Consider the following 20,954-nt stretch of genomic DNA (forward strand, 5'->3'; position numbering starts at 1 on the left):
TTGGAATTCTCTCTATGCGGATTCTGCTTCCCTGAAGCATATTCTCACAACCCTCACTCAGCTCCTAGACTTTCGCCCCGGATGCTGCAAGTCTTTTTATCTTCATACACCTAGTCTGGCCTCCAGGACTACTGTTTCTTCCATTTGATTCTTAGGGATTGAACCCATCCCATTAATCACAGCTCCTTTTGACTGCCTTCCTTCAAAAAAGGAAGTCCTCTCTTGGGAAACGCCTTTTTTTTATTAAAGATTTTATTTATTTGAGAGAGAGTGAGAGAAAGAGCACGAGAGAGGGGAGGATCAGAGGGAGAAGCAGACTCCCCACTGAGTGGGGAGCCAGATGTGGGACTTGATCCTGGGGCTCTGAGATCATGACCTGAGCCAAAGGCAGTCACTTAACCGACTGAGCCACCAAGGCGCCCGTCTTGGGAAACTCTTACTAGCAATGCGGCACACATCATGGGAAATAAGCTTTCCAAATTGGTTTTTCAATCTAAGGCGTAGATAGTGTAGGGCAGAAGAGGAATAAGGACAAGATGGAGAGGAGGCAGAAAACTCTTAGGTCTAATGGGTCAGTTGGGTTGGGAATCTCTGGAGAAGGAAGGATATTTATTAAAATGTGTCAGTTGCCTACTATGTATCACGTGACTATGTGTGTGTGTGTGTGTGTGTGTGTGTGTGTAACCCTGTGAGTTAATATTATTATTTGGATGTTATGGATGGAGGGAGGGTGAGGATCCAAGAATGAACTTGCTCAAGATGACCCCTATTGCAGGGAAGGAGGCAGCACTGGGACTCAGGTCAGTAGAACCCTCAGTCATTCCACTATATCCCATGGGGTCTGCTTCCTCCAGCATTAAGCCCTCTTGAGGCTCAACAGAAAGAGATTGCAGGATTAGACCTGGACACAGAATCTCCATAGCATATGGAGTGAAGAAAGAGATGCAAAAGTACACGATAGATTTGTTTGAACAAAATAATACTAATCAAAACCCACCACCAATAGTAATATAACGCTATATTTATATGTTGCTGTAGACATCTCTGCAGACAGGTATCCTATATTTATCTTTACAGTCAATTAGTAAGAGGAGTCAATTTGATTTTCTTCATTTGACATACTTAAATCTATTTTACATTGAAAGGATTGGCAAAAACTAAAAGTTTGTCAAGAACAACTACTGGAGATAATGGGGAATGAGTAGGACTCATAAGCTGTTGGTGACACTAACATGTCAGCTTTGGAGGATGCATCTAGTACAATTGAAGAGAGGCATAGACTCCGACCCAGAAATTTCACTCTTAGAGAAGTTACTGTGTTGTGTACATGGGAAGACTTCTACAGTATTGTTCGTAACATCATCATGTTCATAAGAAGAAAACTCTGGAAACCACCTAAGTGATCATACTGAGTTACGGATAAAAATTGGGATATTAACATAATGGAATACTATCTTGAATGAAAATTACACCTACACGCATCAGCTCAACAGCGTGGAGGCTCACAAAAGCTAAGTCACAGTGCAGGGATGTCATAGTGTGATGGCTTACCTGTTTGTTTTAGAATTCTTACATACGGTGCTCTTACCTCTGTTTTGTACACTGTAGTTCCTGGTCATGAATGGCGAACTAAAGGGAATGTTAGAATTGACAGAATGTTGGTATTTCCCATAGTAGGTAAAATTCCACTCAAAGGCAACATCAGTCATGGTGGACTAAGTCCCATTTACAAAGCACTTTATATTTCACTGGTTGTGCTACGAGAATTTCTGTTTTGTAAGGCAATAGGCGGGTGGTTCTTTCTCTCTTTTCTCAAGGCAGGCAAACAGATATGGAACAAATTGACCCATACAAGTTCTTCCCATCATATTTCAGTGAGCACATATCATGATTTTTTGCTTTTGGAAGCCATGAATTCAGACTTGCCTCGTAACTACAGTCACTATAGATAGGTGGCGGGTTGGGGCTAATATTCTATAGAAATTGTTTACCAGTTGAAGGAGAGCGAGCCATAGCAAGCAAGAGGAGCACAGAAATTATTTTGTTCCTTCTTGAAATGTGAGCTAAGTGAGAAAACTGGATTATTATAAGGAAATCCATAAGAGAAAAAGGATTATAAAAATATAATAAAAGACTCTTTAAACAACAATACGCAAGCGAGGGAAAGGGAAGTAATGGGGGATGGAGATCATGCCCTTGATGTGCAGGCCTGGCATGGCGGTGAGAGCTGACATTTACTGGGCACTGGCAACAGGCCTGGCTCTGCTTTCAGCGTCTACTGTAGGACGAGCAATGTTGCCCAAGGATGTGGTTTGCTAGTGATGAGGTGGGCAGTCCGATTCTGGTGAATGTCTCCTGACCACTTTTCTGTTCTACCATAGACAAGGTACATTCCCTGTACTTATTGAATAAATAAAAGATAGCATCCTAACTGTGGGCAGGGCACCAGGGAAAGTCAGCATTCATGCATTTTCAGAATCAAGCCATTATTGGCAGCATGGGCTACTGTTTGGGCTTCGAAGTTGGACTTAACTTCAGTAGTAAGGAACTGCACCTCTCTGGGCCTCATTTATTCCCTCTGGGGAGTGGGTCAAAACTATCTCCTAAATTCAGTGTGGCTTTAAGCTGGGGTCTGATGGCTGAAGAGGGGTTTTTCCAAGTAGTGAGAGGGTGGAAAGAGGGAAATATGGGGGGAGGTGGTATAGACAGAGGAAGAGCATGTGCAAATGTCCTGCATTATGTGACAACAGGGATTGAGACAGTGGGAAAGTGGCATGAACTGAGGCTGGAGCCACTGGCCAGCCAGGGGTCATGGGGACCTTAGAAGCACTAATTTTGGAGGCCCTGGATTTTGTTGTAAGGAAGCCACTGCTAATTTATAGTGACCTTGGTCAGTAAATCACTGGTCTGAGCCTCTGCTTCCTCGAATCTTCAGTTGGGACAGCAGTGGTCACAATAAACCCCATCAGGCAAGTGTTAAATCAGATAATGGCATTTTCAACCTCCAACCATCTATAAAGTTTTGTTCAAAGTTAGGTGTCAGTTTGCGTGTGGTAACTTACAAGTTACCAACTGAGAATAATTAGAAATAGCCAATTTTTCCCCCAGATTGGTTTGCATCCTTCCAGTTAAACCTGTCTAGTTCATATCCAAGCCTTCAGATCTCCCAAACTTCTCTAACAAGCAATCACTAGTAAATTACAGGAAGAACAAGGCCATTACCTTCCCTAACAACTGTGACTCACACATTTCCCTTGGGCCTCATCATTGGGCTTCATTATCAAAGACCAAAGACTTCCCATTTCTCAGGAAGCCTTTGTGCGTCATTATCCAGGACGACACATGGCCTGACCCCCAGGCTGCCGCCCAGCAAGGCATTCCTGTCTCCTTACCTGGCAATGGCAAGAGGAATCTCGGGGGTGCTTTGATTTTGTGACAGGTGAATTGATTCAGGCTTCATCTGGTAATGAGGAACTGCATAGAGGAGTCACATCATTTGGTCAGGTTATAAAAAGAAAATGATTGGAGACCTAATGGAACTTCTGTGATTTCATCTGAGTGATCTCTGATTAGTAGGAGCGGGCTGTTGGTGGTCAGCAGAAACCATAACCTACATATTCTACAACTCCCCTGGCTCCTGTGGGCAGCTTTTCCCTGAGGCTATAAAAACTCTTTCGAATCGTGAATATTCAATAGGATCAAGAATACTGAATCTGGAATTCATCATTGAGCTTCCTGAAATACAGAATATCACATCGAAAGGTATTTGGTATTGGAAGGGCTTGGTGTGGAAGTGAACCAAAGTTGAATTCTGCATTCAAATGAAAACTTACATAGGAACATAAATAAAACAGTGAAACTTGAGAACTGCTCTGGGCAGGGGGTTGCCCAGTGCTGGCCCACGCTCTCCTGAAGTCTCGCATCTCTTCTGCGACAGGGCTGGAGAGCTCCCAGGATTCTGATGTAGACCAGCCGTGCATACCTGCTTACCAGCAGGCATACATTTTCTCAATTTTCCCCCTTTGATCTTTAAGTTTTGAAAAGATCTGCCAACCATATGAACTGGAGTTATTTAGTAATTACATATGCCATGGATGTGACCACTATCTATTTCCTTTTCATCATGAATAACCTGCCATCCAAATCACCAAGGGATGTAATCATACTATGATATGAAATGCCATAAAACACTCTCCCAGTTGCTGTCCTTAGAAGTAAAGTTAAGGAAGCGAATCGACATTGACATGTCTTAATTCTGGTTGTTGCTCTGTGCTCTTTCTCTGTCCAAGGTGGGTCACAGACTGGACACCTCTGATTGAAGGGCTGTGATTACTTGCAATGTGATTGGGGTCAATGCCTGGTCCACTAGTCACCCATCCCGTAAAATCATTTGGTGTCATCAGCAGCCACCCAGAGCCTCTGCCCCTCATGCGCTGAGCAACATGACATCATGGCACCGATAATCCCAGCAGTCCAAGACGACAACATCTGAACTGAAATTTTAGTGAGGATGTTGAGTTTCAGTGTGGAAAAGGGCACAGTTTACTTTAGGTTTTAAAGTTACTTAGAATTGCCAACTGACCCCCACTTCTCCATAAGGGACCCTTGAGAATCTACAAACCCTGGTTAGGCCCACTCAAGCCTAACTCCCTCCGTATAAAGAAGAGCAGACTTGAGACCCACAGAGGCAACACAACGTGGCCAAAACCAAACTGAGTTGGTGGCAGCCTCTGGAAACCTAACCGATGTTGCTTTGTGGGACTATGCAGCCTGTGTTAAGTCTCTGGGTCATGGCTCAGATCCTTGGACTTTGACATAACTCGTCATCGTAAGTGAATCAGGTGAATGGTATTTCAAAGGTGGGCATGAACTTGCTGCTGCTTAGCATCTACCAACAATGTGCATACATGCATATGTGTGTGTGCATGATCACATGAGGGTGTATGTGTGTGTGCATGGGTACCATCAAAGCCAGAAAGACCAAGAGCTTCCCTGGAGCAGTGGGCCAAGCACGTCTTTCTAAAGTGGCAGGGGCTGACAGCATGCCTCCTTCTTGTCATTGCCTATGGCGGAAGAAAGACCTCCACCTGAGCCTCAATTTTAATCACTTTGTTTCAACCAGAGGGCTCTTGAGTAGACGAGGAGGCCCCGGGCCCACCTGGATCACATCATCATGCACACATGCAGGTGCTCCTATATGCCAGGCCCTGAAACAATCCTTTGTAAAAATGACTAGTGCTATAAATCTGGAAATGGAACTTAACCTAATAGTATCAGTGTATGAAAACAAATGTAAACAGCTTACCTCTCTCTGTTCCAAGAACCTGCATTGAATTAACAACAACAAAAACATAACGTTGAGTGAATCTTGGTGATAGAGAATTTTACATTAAACCATGTTTTTCTTGGAGCAATTGGTTAGTAGAATTTGGACAACATTTTTGTTAGTATAGATTTTTTAAAACCCACAAATAATACTCCAGAAGACTAAGCAAAATCAAAATGTTCTACTCTCTGTGTGAGGCAGCAGGCAAATACACAGTCTGCTGATGGGGCTATAAATTACTTTGACTCTTCTGGAAACAGTTGAACCATAGCTGTCAAGAACCTTAGGATTGCTCCTATCCTCGTCCCAATAATTCCATCGATGAGACTTTTTTTTCCTAAGAAAACACCTGAAATCTGGACCCAGTTCCATGCACAAAGGCGTCCAGTACATCATTACTTATGGTGTCAAACCCTGGAAACAATCTACATGCCCATCTAAGTGAGAACGGTTAAGTAAATTTTGGTGCTATACTGACTTATTGGAATATTATAAATGCATTGCAAGTATTTATGCAGAGTATGAAATAGGAGTATACTACAAGTATGTGTCAATGTTACATGAAAAGTTCGGCTACAAACTGGACTTATGATGTTTTTTATATGCAGGGGTGTGTGTGTGTGTTGCAGGGGAGTCTACTGACCCTTGGAGCCCAGGTCTCCTGACTCACCTTGGCTCCACAGACAAGAACCCTTTAGCAACAAATCGCTCAGAGAGGCATTGAACCTCTCGTCTGAAGCTAGCCAACAGGCAAGCCCCTTTGGTTTGAAAACCTCGGTGTCAAAGAGTTGGGTTCTGGGAAAGAGGCCATACATTTCATCATGGACAGCAAATCAGGCAAATCTATAGGCTAAGTAGAAAGGGTAATGAATCCATCCTAATGAGTGGTTTGAAAGTCTCCCAATGAGTCTTGCCCGGGACTTTGGACCTGGCAGTTCAAAGTGCCCAGTCAGAGGCTGTTGTGGAGACAGCCTTGTCGAAGACAATCTCAGGCTTGTTCAAGGAGTTGGGGGAGCAGAGCTGGAAATAGGGCTAAGAAGCCATCTGTCTGGGAGAGCAGGTGTTTTGTTTAATTGAGATCCAGCCCACTTTGTGCTTAAGGGCTCTGAATTTAAAATGGAATGCAATTAGAAAAGTGGGGTAAAATCTCTTCAGTTTATCTACTTTACTTTTTGTTGTTGTTAGAAAATAAACATTCAAGTTAAATAGTAATGCCTCCTTCTTTCCTTCTTTCCTCCTCCTCCTTCTCCTCCTTTTTTTTTCTATCAAGCTACTTTAGCTCGGAGGTGTCTCTGTGTTTCCTGAGGCAGAGAGTCACAGTGTGGGGAGTGGACCTGGATTTTCAGGGGCTGGCCCTGTGTTCTGTCAACTGTGGGGGCTCTGGAAAGTCTTCTGCCCCGCTGAGGCTTCTTTTTCTCTTAGGGTTTTGTGAGAATTAAATGAGACAATGAGTCTCTGACAACTCTAATGTGCTGTGTGAAGTTGAGTTGGGGTGGGCAGCACAGTATTGCTGCTGGGAATGGGTTCTGGTTCCCAAGATACAATGTGAGTGAGCACTTCACACCCAAGCATAGTATTTGCCCTATGAGATGGGCTTTTGTGGTGGAGAAATGGCCTTGACTCTGGGCCCAGACAAACAACGGGGAAGTGTCTTGGCCAAAGATAAGGAGGAAGAATGTGTTTTTCCAGTAGGCGGTGTTGTTCTTTAGATGATATCTACTTCTAGAATGCCAGCCAAAGTCACAAAGAAAACAAACTGTCATGCATGACCCCCGCTGTCTGAGGCTGACCTTGCTACTTCCTTCTTGCTCCTTACTGATTGGAAGCCCTATTGTCCTTGCAGGCTGACCCATGAGTTGTGGACTACACATCATCTTGGGTGGCAGCTATCTGCAACCAGGGACACATACATTTGACCCACAGGAACAAGGAGGTGGAGTCAGAGAGTGCCCAGCAGCAGAGTGCCACACCCACCTTTCTCCTTCCGGGGGCGGGGGTGCACTTGGAAAATCCAACAACTCCCAGAAGAGGGAGAGCCAGGTGAGGTCCTGATTGGAACCAGGGCTCACTTTCTCATTTGGCAGTTATGTGCTGTCCTCCTTGCCATGATTATCTGATGGATGAGAGGTAGTAAGTGTCTTGCTGAGTGACGAGAAGTGTGACTTTTGATTTTGGCATTCTCGTAAAGCCAAATAAGAAAGGCCAGACAGACAGACAGAACAAAAGAAAGAAAGAAAATAGATTAACCCCTGCCATCTAGATATAAGAGCATAGTTGAAATACTAAGACAAGAACCAAGTCCCTTAGGAAGCCAGTGGGAATGAGGTGAGGCCACTCTGGTTGTTGGACAGTGACTTTTCATCAGTCACAGCGGACCCACCACTTCTTAGGGAACTTGCTCATTGGGGGTTAGGGAGCTGAGTGTGGAGGGGCTCTAAGGCAGCTCCATGATACTTGACTTTCATGCTGTTTATTGAGCTTCTACTGCTCAGCTGGTCATTATGCACCTGCTTTAACTTACTTTAACTTTTTCACAACAACTTTGCAAAGAAGTATATCTATCTCTATTTTATGGCCAAGAAAACAGAAAGAGGGGTGGGGTTGTGTGTATATTCAAATCCAGGTCTGTGTGGGTCTGTATCTCAAATTTTTTGTACTGAGCCAGCTTGTCTTTCTTGTGAAGACCAAATGTCAAGGTATAGTACAATTTCCAACATCCTATTTCTGTAAAGCTGAAGGCTGGACGCCATTGGTGGAGGCTTTATGTCTTCCATGGAAACTGGGATGCTCTTCATTGGACCGCTGAACTCCTGAGTATATTCAGGTGGCAAAATAAGACCTTGGTCTAAGATCTGGATCTTGACATGTTTTGCTTTAGTTTTCTCATCTTTAAAGTAGAGTTAATAACTCTACTTTAAATACAGTAGATAATAATACAGTTGAGCATAGCTATTATGAAAATTAAGTGTGATAAAGTCTCTGAATCAAATAGTGTCTTGCCCATCACAGATGCTAATGCACAGAAATCCCTTCTTTGTTTCTGAGGACAAAATTTCCACTTACCTCACTTAAGTCCTTTAAGCTTATCTGCCTGTAAGGAAAACAAATATGGTGTTACATAAAATACAGTTCATAATGATCAAGATAAAATCACTCTGAGCCCTTAAAAACCTTTGACTGCATTTTCATTGCCAAATTAACAGCCATGGTCCAGTGTGATTTTCATCACTGCACTATAAAGCAAAAGCCAGGTTATTTTTCTCATGATTTTCTAAGCAACAGAAGAAGTTACGAGGCAATATGAAAGGTGGTGACAGAAAGGACATGGATAAACCAGCTTCTCATTTTCGGAGAATTTCAATAACGTCTTCATTTCTCCTGACATTTGGTTTTCCGTGTTGGGTTTCATTAGCATAGTCAGACCTGCTATTATTAGCTTGATTGCAAAGTTCTTCATGTTTTGCTTTGAGGAAGCATAAAGAGTCTCATGTGTGAAGTTGTAGGGTACGGCGGGATCCCAGGAAGCCGTGTGTCAGAGGAAGGATGCTTCCATGAAGGGAAACTGAGACAGACCATGGAATGAATGATGGGGTAAGAACTCAACACACAGTGTGCTGATGTGTGCCCTGGGCAGGTCTCAGAAGAGCCAGCAAGCCTTTCGTGGATACTGTCAATTCAATCACTTTGCCCCTCTGAACCTCGTCTTTCTCATCTGCGAAATGGCCACAAGAGCATTCATCTTGGGGGGTTACTGTGAGGATTGCTAGCGATAAGGATGACAATGTGGGGCGCTCAGTGGGCACTGCTGTTGGGATGTGGTCAAAGTCAGATGAAGAGTGATGAAGGCACATTCTGTCTGCCTGGGTCTACCGGAGAGAGACTGGTCCTTGGGAATGTGGGGAGGTTGAGACAGCAACACCAGCCTCAGAAGGTGACTGTTGATCTAGGGTGATGGAGATGAGCCCAGGAGCACACAGCGCTCAGATGCTGCATCCTGCTCTTAGACCACCGAGTAGTAGGGAAATGGACTGAGGGCCGTATTTTGTAACCAGCTCATCAGCCCATCAGAGGTGGTACGTCTGCCCCCCTGCCTCCCACTCTTAATGGGGCAAGTGGGAAGATAATGAGATATGATCAGAAGTAATAAAGTTGAACCCCATAGTACTAATTATTTGGGTTAAATTGAGGCTAAATTCTGTTTTTAATGTTTAAGAGACTCTGGCAATTGATCGTGACTTTACAAGAGTCAAGCTATGTTTGACTCCATTTATAAAGATTTCAAACTGAGAGAACTTGAATTTTTCTAGATTTATATATTTACCTTATTAGATTTATAAAGATCTATGAAGTTTTGCTCGTTAGGGTTTAAAGTTAGATGTATACAGGTATTTCAAATGTTTAAGGAGGTTTAACTGAGTTTGTAAATAAGTCTTATTGTCTAAGATTCTTTAACCTACCTAGTGTGACAGAGTGTCCTTCTTTTTAGATAAAATTGCTTGATTTGTAAATAAGTAATACACTTGATCGATGGAAATGTGAGGCTTCCGGAAAGGTAGGCTTTGGAAGTGGTAACATTAAAAAACGGATTTTTAAGTGAGAACCCAAGTAATTGTAGGGGTGTTTTCCGTGCATGGCAATGTCTCTGGGCCTGGAAATGCCTATGTTGACAAGACTCCCCAAGTTACTTGCTCCCTTTATCTATAAAATGAAGGCATTGGGCTTGGGGGGTGGTTGGGGGTGGTTGGGGGGAGACCTGCACAGTCACAAAATGGCAGAGCGGGGTGGGGAACTGCCTGCCCCCCCCCCCCCCAGAACCACACCACCTCTTTCATCTCGTGTAAGTTGTCCCATGTTCTGTTTCAGAGATGGCCAATAAACCATGGTCACTGCCCACATGGCACAAATAAGCTTCCTGACATCCTTTCCTGTGCAAAATAGATGCTCAGCGTGTATTTGAGGATAATCCATTTTACTTGTAAAAATAGCCTTTCTTGAGCCTCCCTTGGATTTCGCTTAGTTTTAAATAAACTGGGTTTGAATCCTTGCTCTGTCATCTGTGAGCTCCCTCATCCTCTGGAAGTGAAGTCCCTTCTCTGAAGCTTGGTTTTCCCACCTGTAAAATGGGTAAGCCCACACAGAAATGAGAGGGTTGATTAAGGTGCTCATGAAATAATATACGTGAAAGCTATTTGGAAGAAAATAACACCTTCCATCTGCAGAACGCCTTCACAGTCACGCTTTCTTTTAAATGGAACTTTCGTCCTGAGATAATTGTAGGTCTCCTGCTCGTGTAAGAAGGTATACAGAGAGATCCTGTGTGCACCTCACCCAGTTTCCCCCAATGGCAACATCCTGCAAAACTGTAATAATTAAATTCACTCTAAAATCAGTATTTCCCGTAAGTTCCTGTTCCCATGCTCATTTGCGTATCTTCTTGGTAATCCATGCTTCCTCTCTTCAAGGACTCTGGTTTCTCAATATCTCCACCGGTTTTTTTTGTTTTCACTTTCCAAATCATCAGAATGTACATTTTTGTCCCTGAGATTGCTTGAACTGATGTGGTGCTGGCTTTGCTGGTTGCAAAGGGAAAAACCATAGTTTTGTTGTTTAAATAGCAGGTACCTTCTGTAAATTACATTTTGGCTTAACCCTGAAGCATGGGGTTGGAGTTTGCTGAAGCTGCAGGGAGACGTCGTGGCTCGTGACCTCTCTGCATTTCTGTGTCCCTCTCAGTAAACTGGAGATTGTGATCTTGCTCTCTGCACAATGTGGTTGTGGGACTACATGAGGTAAAGCATCCGAAAGACCCCAGAGTGGACCCATTGTATTTAATCAGAGCTCAGCAGATGTCGTTTCCTCTGATGATTACTCAGGATGCTTTTATTTGGTGCATATGCCATGGTATTGAAAATACAAGGGAGTTATTCCCTTTTTCATCTCTTTCTAATTATGTCAAAGAGAGAGTCTCCATGTGGTGATGACTTTATCCAAATATTGCTCTTGCATTTTAATTGTCTTCCCTTTTAAGAGAGAGGAAATGCCACTGGCTCAAAGTTTGGGTCTGAAACTGTCTGTGTTGTAGTTATGCTAATGGTGTTCCCCTTTTAAGTACATTTCCTTACTTTAAAAAATGAGCTGAGCCAAAAATACTAAGTACACGGATATGATAAAAATCGTAACAACGGTACATCAATGGTTGAGAATGCCCAGCGAACATTCCCCTGACTTCAAAGTTCTCTTCCAGCTTTCAGTCGTCAGTGAAGGATTTAAGTGGTATGTTCATGAACTGAAGTGCTTCGATTCAGCAATGGTTTTGTGAAGCCAAGACCTAGCTTTCAAACAGAGACTGGCTGAGCAGGTGGAGACAAATGGCTGCAGCAATGCGCAGAGCCGCATTCACCATCGGGAGAGCAGAGCCCGTTGTAAAGGGCTGCAGCTGTCGGCTGCCTTCAGTGGCCGCCGTGGATTACCCCATGTGAATCACAGCCTCCCAGATGGAGTGCCGTCCATCCCCAAGCGCCCACGGAGCAGCTGGTAGGAGGGGAGTGGGCGCTAGCCTTCCTGAATGGGCTGAAGCAGCTCAGCTCTCCAAAGTCCCTTCTGTTTTCAGAGAAAGTGAACCTAGCCACAGCCTCCTGTGGTTGTGGACAGGCCACATGTGGGTCATTAGTAATGGCCATCTGACTACCAATATGGCGCCCAACTCAAAATGAATTTGGAAGCTCTCCTCCTACAGCAAAACTCTTTCTTATTCGTGGTGACCTTCCTGGTGTCTCACACAGGTTTTTGACCCTTTCAACAGTCCTACGCTAGCCCTATAACTTTGACCAAGTCACCTAACCACTGTGAATCTTAGTGACCCTATGTGCCCAATGGGTAGGGAAGTGATTTTTACCAGGCACCTACTACGAACCAGCTGCTGAGCCTTCGAAAACCATACTTTAGAGGGCTGCCGGAAGCATACAAGAAGATGGGATGTCATGACACTCTGGAGGGGTTGATGGTGAAGACACCCAGCCAGGTTCTCGCCACTTCTAAAAGTGATTAAACAAATTTAACTATGGCTGCAGAAACCCAAAAGGATGCAAAATGCAAACGTGTAAGGATTCCAACACCATGGTGTTGGCTGCACGATAGGCTGGAGTGATCCAGATTGCAGAGGAACTCATTTGCAGATCAAGGGAGTATTATTTTAGACACTGGAAGCTGGAGCATATGTAGGAACGGCCTAAAGACCATCAAAGCTTTACTGACAGATTCTTGGAACCTGGTTCCCTCTGGGTCCTTAGCTCTGCCTGCACGTCAGATTCACCCAGCGGAGCTTTAAAAAACATGATGGGTTCTTCTTACCTCTCAGAGTGATTAAAGCACATACTGGGGAATAATACTTTTAAAAAAGCTTTCCTAATTATTTTAATGTAAAGCCAGAATGAGAAACATTGCACTAGAATATATAGCCTTTATTTCAAGAGAAAAATAGGGTTATGGGTGCCTAATTCTTTTGGGTACAGATGGGAGATGATGTTCAGGTGTTTTTCTTTCTTTTCTGTGCCGTGACAGATATTCTCCTAGGCACTCTAGAGAAATCCTTACCACTCTGTCACATGGGGACCTTTCTGCTGTCTTCACAAACACGGAAACTCAGAACCGTTTGAGAGCTTTATGAGATGATGTAGCCAGAAGTGACTCAGCTGGGATCCAAACCCAGTTCTGCTGGGTCCCAACACCTGTGCTTTCCAGCATGAAGAAACAGAAGGAAGAGAAGATCCTCTCTTTTTCTCCACACTGAACAACCACATCAGCTGTGATATTTTATTCATCCTATGTTCTACCTCCTTACTTCTCTGAGTTTTGACCAGTTCTGAACATATTAGACTATTTGGTCAGTAGCATCAGGGATGATACATTTTACGTTTCCAATTCTGATGACATCACTTTATGGGTTTCATGGTCAATTGTTGGCTGTTGTCCCCTCCCTGTTTCTCTCGATTTGAAACTAGAAATCAAAACTGAGTAAACTTGGTGACTCCCAGTCTGGCTAGGACCCTCTGGAAACGGAAGAAGGAAATACAGATTTATCGAAGGTGTACTATGTGCCAGGCAGACATTGCGCCAGGAACTACGCACATTGAAATGAGTCAGTCCCCCCTTTTGGGGTGGAACAGACAGAACTGTATCCGAATAATTATACGGGGTGAGGGATGGGCAAGGGTGCCAACAGGAAACGGCTCAAGGTCACAACTATGTGCTGGGCAGGAAGTGTGGAGCGCTTGGCATGATTCGTCTTGTGTAATTCTCACATTGGCCCATGAGGTAGGTGGTAGGTATGACTGTTATCCTCACTTTACCGCCCAGAAGGATGAGGGCTGGGTGAAGTTTAGTCATTTGCTCTAAAGCACTTTCTCAAGCTCTGCACTATTGACCTTTGAGGGCTCGTTATTCTTTGTCACAGGGTGGTCCCATACGCTGCAGGGTGTTTAGCGGCATCCCTGGCCTCCACCCACCAGATGCCAGGAGAAGTCCCACCACCCAACTCATCACAACAAATGTGTCTCTGGACACTGCTAATTTCTCCGAGGGCAGAGGCACCTCCAACCCAATCTCCCAGTTCATAAGGAGGAGCACCTAAATTTCAATTGGGGCAGTTGGAATCGACACCTGAGAGCTTGCTTCCCTCCCCACACTGCAAGGCCAGTGGAGAAGCCGGCAGACGGGAAATGGCACCGGCGAGAGGAGGGGGTTCTGCCTGTCAGAGGTATGTTTGCGCGGGGCTGCCAAGGATGAGCAGATGGAGAGACATTCACCAGAAAAATAAGGGGGGAATGGCCTTTTAGGCTCTTCAGCGTTCCCCAGCAGAACCAGTGATGACTGGGTTTTCCACAGAAGCTCAAAATGTGCCTGATATTTTGAATTTATCTATGAAAAATGCTGACTAACTAATGCCTTGTGCTCCAACCTGCTGATTCAAGCTTTCCGTAAGAAAGCGTCATTCATTCCATGCAGGAACAAGAGAGAAATGTTAATCTCTGTTCTGACTTCTAAAATGAGGAAATTCTGGAAATTCAAACTCTCCTGGGGGGAAAAAAGCGCCTATTCACATTTGTTACATTTTGTGATTGTTGTTGGTTGCCAGATGACCCACACGTTTGGGAATGGGACTTTGCCGTCAGCTTAATGACATAGAGTTGGCTTTTTAATTATTTGTCAAAATGGCAATAACATTTTTGACAAATGGGTTTTCACACGCGGTTGTATTCCCACAGCCGGGGTGGTGAGAAGCCGGGGGGCAGTATTGGTCCACAAATAGCCTGAGCCCCCTTTCAGTTTTTACATAAAAAGTCCTGATTCCTTTCTGGCACTTAATATTTCCTTCTGTAACAATTCAGGTCTCAAGTGAGCCTTTGTTTCAATTTTATTACAGAGAAGCTGTAATTTTTTCTTTCTTTTTTTTTTTTTAAACGGTTTTATTTATTTGTCAGAGAGAGCGAGCACAAGCAGGGGGAGCGGCAGGCAGAGGCCGAGGGAGAAGCAGGTTTCCCGCTGAGCAGGGAGCCCGAAGTGGGACCCCGTCCCAGGACCCTGGGATCACGACCTGAGCTGAAGGCAGACGCTTAATGACTGAGCCACCCAGGCGCCCCAAGAAGGTATATTTTCTGTTAAAGAATCAAAGTGCAGTTTTCTAAGAGTCATTTCCCTCCATGCATCATTGGCTCTTCCCAGCACAGTAGGAAGACTGTTTCCCGAGATGGCTGGTTGTCCTCCTCACCCTCCCGAGCCCACCAACCTCCCTGGGCATCTCACCAGCAACAACACCAAACCTGTCACCTGGGCCCTTTCTGGACGTCGGGGAAGCTGATCCTCTGAGGAAGGGGTGACCGGCGGCTCTCTGGCTGGGGGGGCAAGGGCTGGTACTTCTTTGGAAGAGTGACAGGTGGCCTGTGGGAAGAGTCACAGTGAGAGTCTGAGAAGGTTCACTGTGCAGGTGGCTCCTCAACCAGCCCTGTCCTCTGTGTCCCCAGCTTTGGGTGGGAAGTCCATTTTGGGGGCCTGGCTCCTTGACAGGGCAGTCTGATCCATTTCAGGTAGCTGCGATTATTCGAATACTGTAGTCATTCTCCTACTGAGCGTAAAGCTCCCTCCCTGCAACTTGCCCTTTGGTCTGGTTCTGTTTTCCAAAGGGTGGGATGTCATTTTCTGCAGGGCATCATAGATTTCTCAATATGCCACCTATCTGAGATTGAGGAAGACTGGAACATGTGAGCTCTTTAAATGCCCCCAAAGAATTAGGAACATGTTTGAGAGTCAATGAATGTCTCACTCACCCATTTATTCTCACATTCACTCATTTACAAAGCATATCGGGCACTATTGATGGAGGCTGGAGATGCAGAGAGCAAAGACACAGTCCATGCTCTAGAGACTTCCCTCCAGAGTGGCAGAGAGAGAAGCCATGAGAGGTTACCAGCAAGGGTGGTTCGCGCTGTGATGGAGGTCCTCTTGGGGCCCCGAGAGGGACAGCAGAGTGCCTCACCAAGAACCTGAGAAGTTAAGGCTGTGACTCTCACGTGTATGTGTAATAGAATAATAGTAGTATTTCTATATATACTAGATAGAAAAATCTGTGTGCATATATAAATATAGGCCTATACCTTGTAAGTTCCTGAAGGCATTTCCTAGGGCCGGTACCGTCTGGGGGCTTTCTGTACTAAACGGAGGGAAGAAACGGGGAAAGGATGGGGAGCAAGGTGCACATCACGGACTGATGAGTGAAGGTACGTGGAGTGGCTGACTTGTTCGACCTTGTTCACTGGCAAGCTCATCTTAATTTCTCAACTATCAACTGTTCGTGTTTTTCTTTTTTAAATTCTGGAGCTTTTCAAATTCTGGAACTAATCATTTAAGTGCGTAGCAAAATACAATTTCTATTTTAGGTGTCTTACCGAGGAGGTGGTAAAGGAGTCTGCAGAAGGAAAGAGAATCAGAAATTAAATTTATTATTCTCTGAGCAGAAGTAATGCTTAACAATTTTGGGGTTTACAAATAGAAATGACAAATTCCAACCAAACGCCTGGGTTATATTTTTCAAGTGATATCTAAGCCTTTACATGGTCCACATCCCCATGCTTCTAAAATAAAGAGTGGGTAACAAACACATTTTAATGATTTCTCTTACCTTGTTTCCTTTTGTGGGTCTGTCTCCTGAAACATAAGAGGGAGAGCAGTGAGTTTATGGAAAATGTCATCGAGCTAGTTTTACATATGTGAATGGAAATCATTCCCATTTGAATAATCTTGATGATAATGTCAATTAAGGTTTGTTGAGATCTTATTGGGTACCCAGGACCTAATTATACTAGTTATGTGATCTCATTCGATCCTGGCCTTTGTTCTGGAAGTGAAGAGTGAGGTATGGGGAAGTTACTCTCCAGTCACCCCGTAAATGGTAGAACGAAGACTTCATTGCATGCGGTATGACTCCCAAGGTCCCCCTCTTAACCACTAACTCTTGATTAGAATTAACATTTTTATATATCTCTATAGTTACCTCATTATTTCAAATTCCTGACACACACCTTCAGTGGACATTTCTGAGCAGAAGAAAATAGCATCACAGTAATTTCCCGATAGGAGGGTTTTCTAAGACTCCCAAATCCAACTTTTGTTTTAGACCAAAGTAAGGACAAACTAGGTAGGACAATTGCTCAAGACCACCCAACCCTAGAAAAACCTGAATGAAGGTCAGGAGGGCTTTTCCTGACTCTCAGGTAGTTTTATTTCCACAATTGGATTCAACTCAAAGACAGTTATTGGGCTGCTACTCTGAGCTAAGCACAGAACCAGGCAACAGGATACAAAGACAACATGGCCTTCCCCTCAAGGTGCTTATGGTTGTTCGGTTTCCAGGCAAAGGTCTGGGTTCTGGGGACACAGTGAGGAGGACACTGTCCCTGTCGCCATAGGGTTTATACCTAGGAGCACAGATGTGCATTGAAAACACTATTAAATCTCTGAGAATTTGAGAGAGAAGGTCATGGTATTAAAGGGACACGCAGGACATTTAAGTTAGTCTGGGGTGTCAGAAAAAGCCCCCTTGAGAAAGCAACGTTCACTGATCTGTAAGAGCGGATGTGGTGTCGTAAATGGTATTTTATATGGCTGTGGGAGGAGCCAATGGGAAAACGTGGCTCCTGTCAGAGATGACTTCACCCTGGGCTGATTACTGGTCTCCACGCACTTCGTTTCCTTGTGTGTGAAGCAATGAGGCCGGACGGGCTCAGTGGTTTTTAACTGAGCTCTGAAGGGCGCCCCGGGCTCCCCTGGGGACTTGTAAGGGGTGGGAGGGTTAGGGGACTGGTTTCTGGCTCATTGTTGCATGTCACAGGAGGCTCCATTCCATCTGCTTCCAGATTTCTTTTGGGGAAAAGTCCAGCTGGCCCAGAAAAGCACAACACAACAAACACTTGTCTGGATGATTTCAAGGGCTCTTCCGGGTCCTAAAATAATTACTTGAGTGAGCAAAATTACCATTCTCTGTATTTTGTTTTTGGAAAACACTTTTTAAATGGATAGACTAGATTTCTCAGCATACATTCAAACACTAATGGCAAACAGGAATCGTAGATGTTCTTGGCATTGTAAAAACCAAATAGGATCCGGGATGGATTTCAACAACAGTAGTGATCTAGTTAATGTGAGATCTCTGGCTATTTCAACGGTATTTCCAAAGAGCTTAGACCACGTGATGTCCTCTTAAGGCACCAGGTCAGAAAACGTAAGATTAAGTTCATCTCACTTTGTTGTGCGTTGGCTTGACCCGCAGAGCTCCCCAGTGGACTGTCTCACTGTTCATAATGATGCCTTTCCCTGTGAGGCTAGATGCTGGCTTTCTAAGAGGCCTTTCTTCATAGCTACCACTATATCTATGGGGGACCAATTTAATTTACTGGAAAAAAAATTCAATAAAGAGACTATCTGGGATTCAGTAGGCACATTCCATTTATAGTTTCAGAGATATCTATCCTGATTGCTTCAGTGACTGAGCTCAGAAAAGGACATCTCTCTTCCTTTTATTCATTGGCTTGTTATTGTGCATGTAGTCTATGTCAGGCCTGGGTTCATTTGTAATATATTTATTGATGCAGGTATTGGGGAATATAATACCCAAACAAAAGTTGCTATTCCCATGTAACTTGTATTTCAGTGGCAGGACGTAGAAAACAAAAGTATACAATGACAATGACAGGTGAGGACAAGTGCTCCCAAGAAAAATGCGACAGAGTGAGGGAGAAAGCAGGGCCATGGAGAGAGCCGGAGCATGAAGAGTTCTCCATCTGTCACGCAAGAGAGATGGGGAATGGGGTGACCATTTTTTAGGCAGATCCCAGAAAGCCTCTCTGGTTAGTTAATGAGAATAGAGACCCAAGGAAAGTGAGGGAATCATGTGACTGTGTGGGCAGGAGTTTCGTGACAGAGGGAAGAACAAGTGCAAAGGCCCTGAGGTGAGATGAATAAGAGGGAGGTACCGCTTGAGCAGTGTTTGCAGAGTTAGGGACATCCCCAGATCACCTGCCGTCTTGTAGGCTGTGGGAAGAGCTTTGTTTTAAACACGTTGCATGTTTTGATACACTGTTCATGTGTCCTGTGTCTTCATTATAATATGGCATTTTCTCTGGCATCACTTAGACTTAGTTCCCCACCCCCGCCAATTAAAACAGTTTTGCATATGATATCATTAGCAACAGCAGTGGGAATTTTGGCTGTATCAGATATGTCTGTTAGTAAGCATTTATGCTGTTGAGCTTCACTTGTTTGTTGCTTAGATAATTGAAATCCTACAGACTAGCGGGTAAGAGTGAATTTCAAGAATCCTACAAGCGAGAAAACTGGATCGAATAGGCAAAGTACCATGCCATGCTGTGATAATTCATAAAATCCAACCAGCTTTGCTTTGGAGGGGGAGTGTTTAATAAAGTAATAACAGCTCAGGTATTTGGGATAATGGAAGAAGATGAGATACGGAGTGGAGTTTCTGGAGTTTGAATCTTGATTCTGCTACTTACTATAGGCAGGATCATAGCAGGTGCTCAATAAATATTTATGAAATAAGCAAATGGATTGAAGGACTGCTGAGTTTTCTCATCTGGAAAAGTGAGAAATGGTTATTCACACTTCACTGGAATTCACGCATGGAATACACGGGTTAATGGACTTCAAGTACGTGGCTTGTTAATGCACGCCCAGTTATTAGCATTATTGTGTGATGGAAAATTAGAGGGGGGATGACAATTTACTCTCCTTGTGAAGTACACACAAATATTCTCATGCTAGGAAAACTTTCCGCTCTGTCACATAAGAAGACCCAAATGTTTGTTCTCTGAGGTCCTCCTTCCCTTGAAATTCAATAAAGTGGGTTTCATGGGGCGGAGGCTTGCATGCTCGCCATCTGGTGGCCATCTGGGTAATTAGCACCATCTGCCAACAGCGTGTCCTCATTTGCTCCTGGTTCTGCCACGAGATTGATTTCACTTCCGCTACAACACTTACTGCTGCTTCCGCGGTCGTGTGGAGCTGTGAGCACAGCATGGCTGTAGAAGCTGAATGGATGGGGCTGGACTGTTACCTCCACAGCTTATTAGGGAGAAATCACAAAGAGATCGTCAACCTTACAGGGTTCTGTGAAGTTAAAGCAAAGCGTGCTGGGGAAGAAAGTATCACAAGACCTGTTTGTGGTTCTGTGGGAGCAGCTTGTCCAGCGTACACAGCTTGCTGTTAAATTTTAGGAATTTTGCAATGCGGTTGTTAAACACGGCCATTATTAAAACATAAACTGTTTCATGTACACTTCAGTTGGATCAGCGACTGCCGAACTGTCTTCCAAGTGGCTGCGCTGTTCTGCGTTCCCACCGGCAATGCATGAGAGTTCCCGTTGCTCCACATCTTCACCAGCATTTGGTGTGGCCCGTCCTCTGGATTTTGGCCATTCTTCGAGGTGTCCAGTGGGATCTCATTATTGCTTTAATTTGTACTTCCCTGTTGACGTAGGATGTGGAACATCTTTCCATAGGCTTATTTGGTGACGTGGCTATTGAGGTCTTTGGCCCCCTTTTTAATTGAACTGTTGGTTTTTTTATTGTTGAGTTTTACGAGCTCTTTGGATATTTTGGACAACAGCCCTTTATCAGATATGTCTTTTGCAGGTACTCTTTACAGGTCTGTGACTTGTCTTCTTATTCTCTCTTTTTTTTTTTTTTTTTAAAGATTTTATTTGACAGAGAGAGACAGCGAGAGAGGGAACACAAGCAGGGGGAGTGGGAGAGGGAGAAGCATGCCTCCCGCCGAGCAGGGAGCCCGACGCGGGGCTCGATCCCAGGACCCTGGGATCATGACCTGAGCCGAAGGCAAGACGCTCAACGACTGAGCCACCCAGGCGCCCCTTCTTATTCTCTTGACATTGTCCTTCCCAGAGCAGAAGTTTGTAGTTCTCAGGAAGCCCAGCTCATCAATGATTTCTTTCATGGATTGTGCCTTTGGTGTTTTGTCTGGAAAGGCATCACCACCCCCAAGGTCGTCAAGGTTTTCTACTCTGTTATCTTCTAGGAGTTTTATAGTTTTGATTTTTAATTTAGGT

The 20,954-nt window shown here is 44.3% G+C and overlaps 1 protein-coding gene across 1 annotated transcript in view; it reads right to left on the bottom strand.

Annotated features, from left to right (window-relative positions):
- The window catches only part of CLNK (cytokine dependent hematopoietic cell linker), an 84,284-nt gene that overhangs the window by 19,835 nt on the left and 43,495 nt on the right, over window positions 1-20,954 (bottom strand). Inside the window, exons 8-14 of the mRNA XM_045881826.1 lie at window positions 16,500-16,525; window positions 16,267-16,286; window positions 15,152-15,262; window positions 8,390-8,417; window positions 5,306-5,324; window positions 3,393-3,474; window positions 1,589-1,629 (exon numbers count right to left, since the gene is read on the bottom strand). Of these exons, the coding sequence (XP_045737782.1) occupies window positions 1,589-1,629; window positions 3,393-3,474; window positions 5,306-5,324; window positions 8,390-8,417; window positions 15,152-15,262; window positions 16,267-16,286; window positions 16,500-16,525 (327 nt within the window). The remainder of the gene's footprint in view (window positions 1-1,588; window positions 1,630-3,392; window positions 3,475-5,305; window positions 5,325-8,389; window positions 8,418-15,151; window positions 15,263-16,266; window positions 16,287-16,499; window positions 16,526-20,954) is intronic.

This window comes from Mirounga angustirostris, unplaced genomic scaffold (genome assembly GCF_029215605.1).
Source record: "Mirounga angustirostris isolate CCGP_5_RB_7025 unplaced genomic scaffold, mMirAng1.0.hap1 SCAF_2, whole genome shotgun sequence".
In the NCBI taxonomy this organism is placed as follows: Eukaryota; Metazoa; Chordata; class Mammalia; order Carnivora; family Phocidae; genus Mirounga; species Mirounga angustirostris.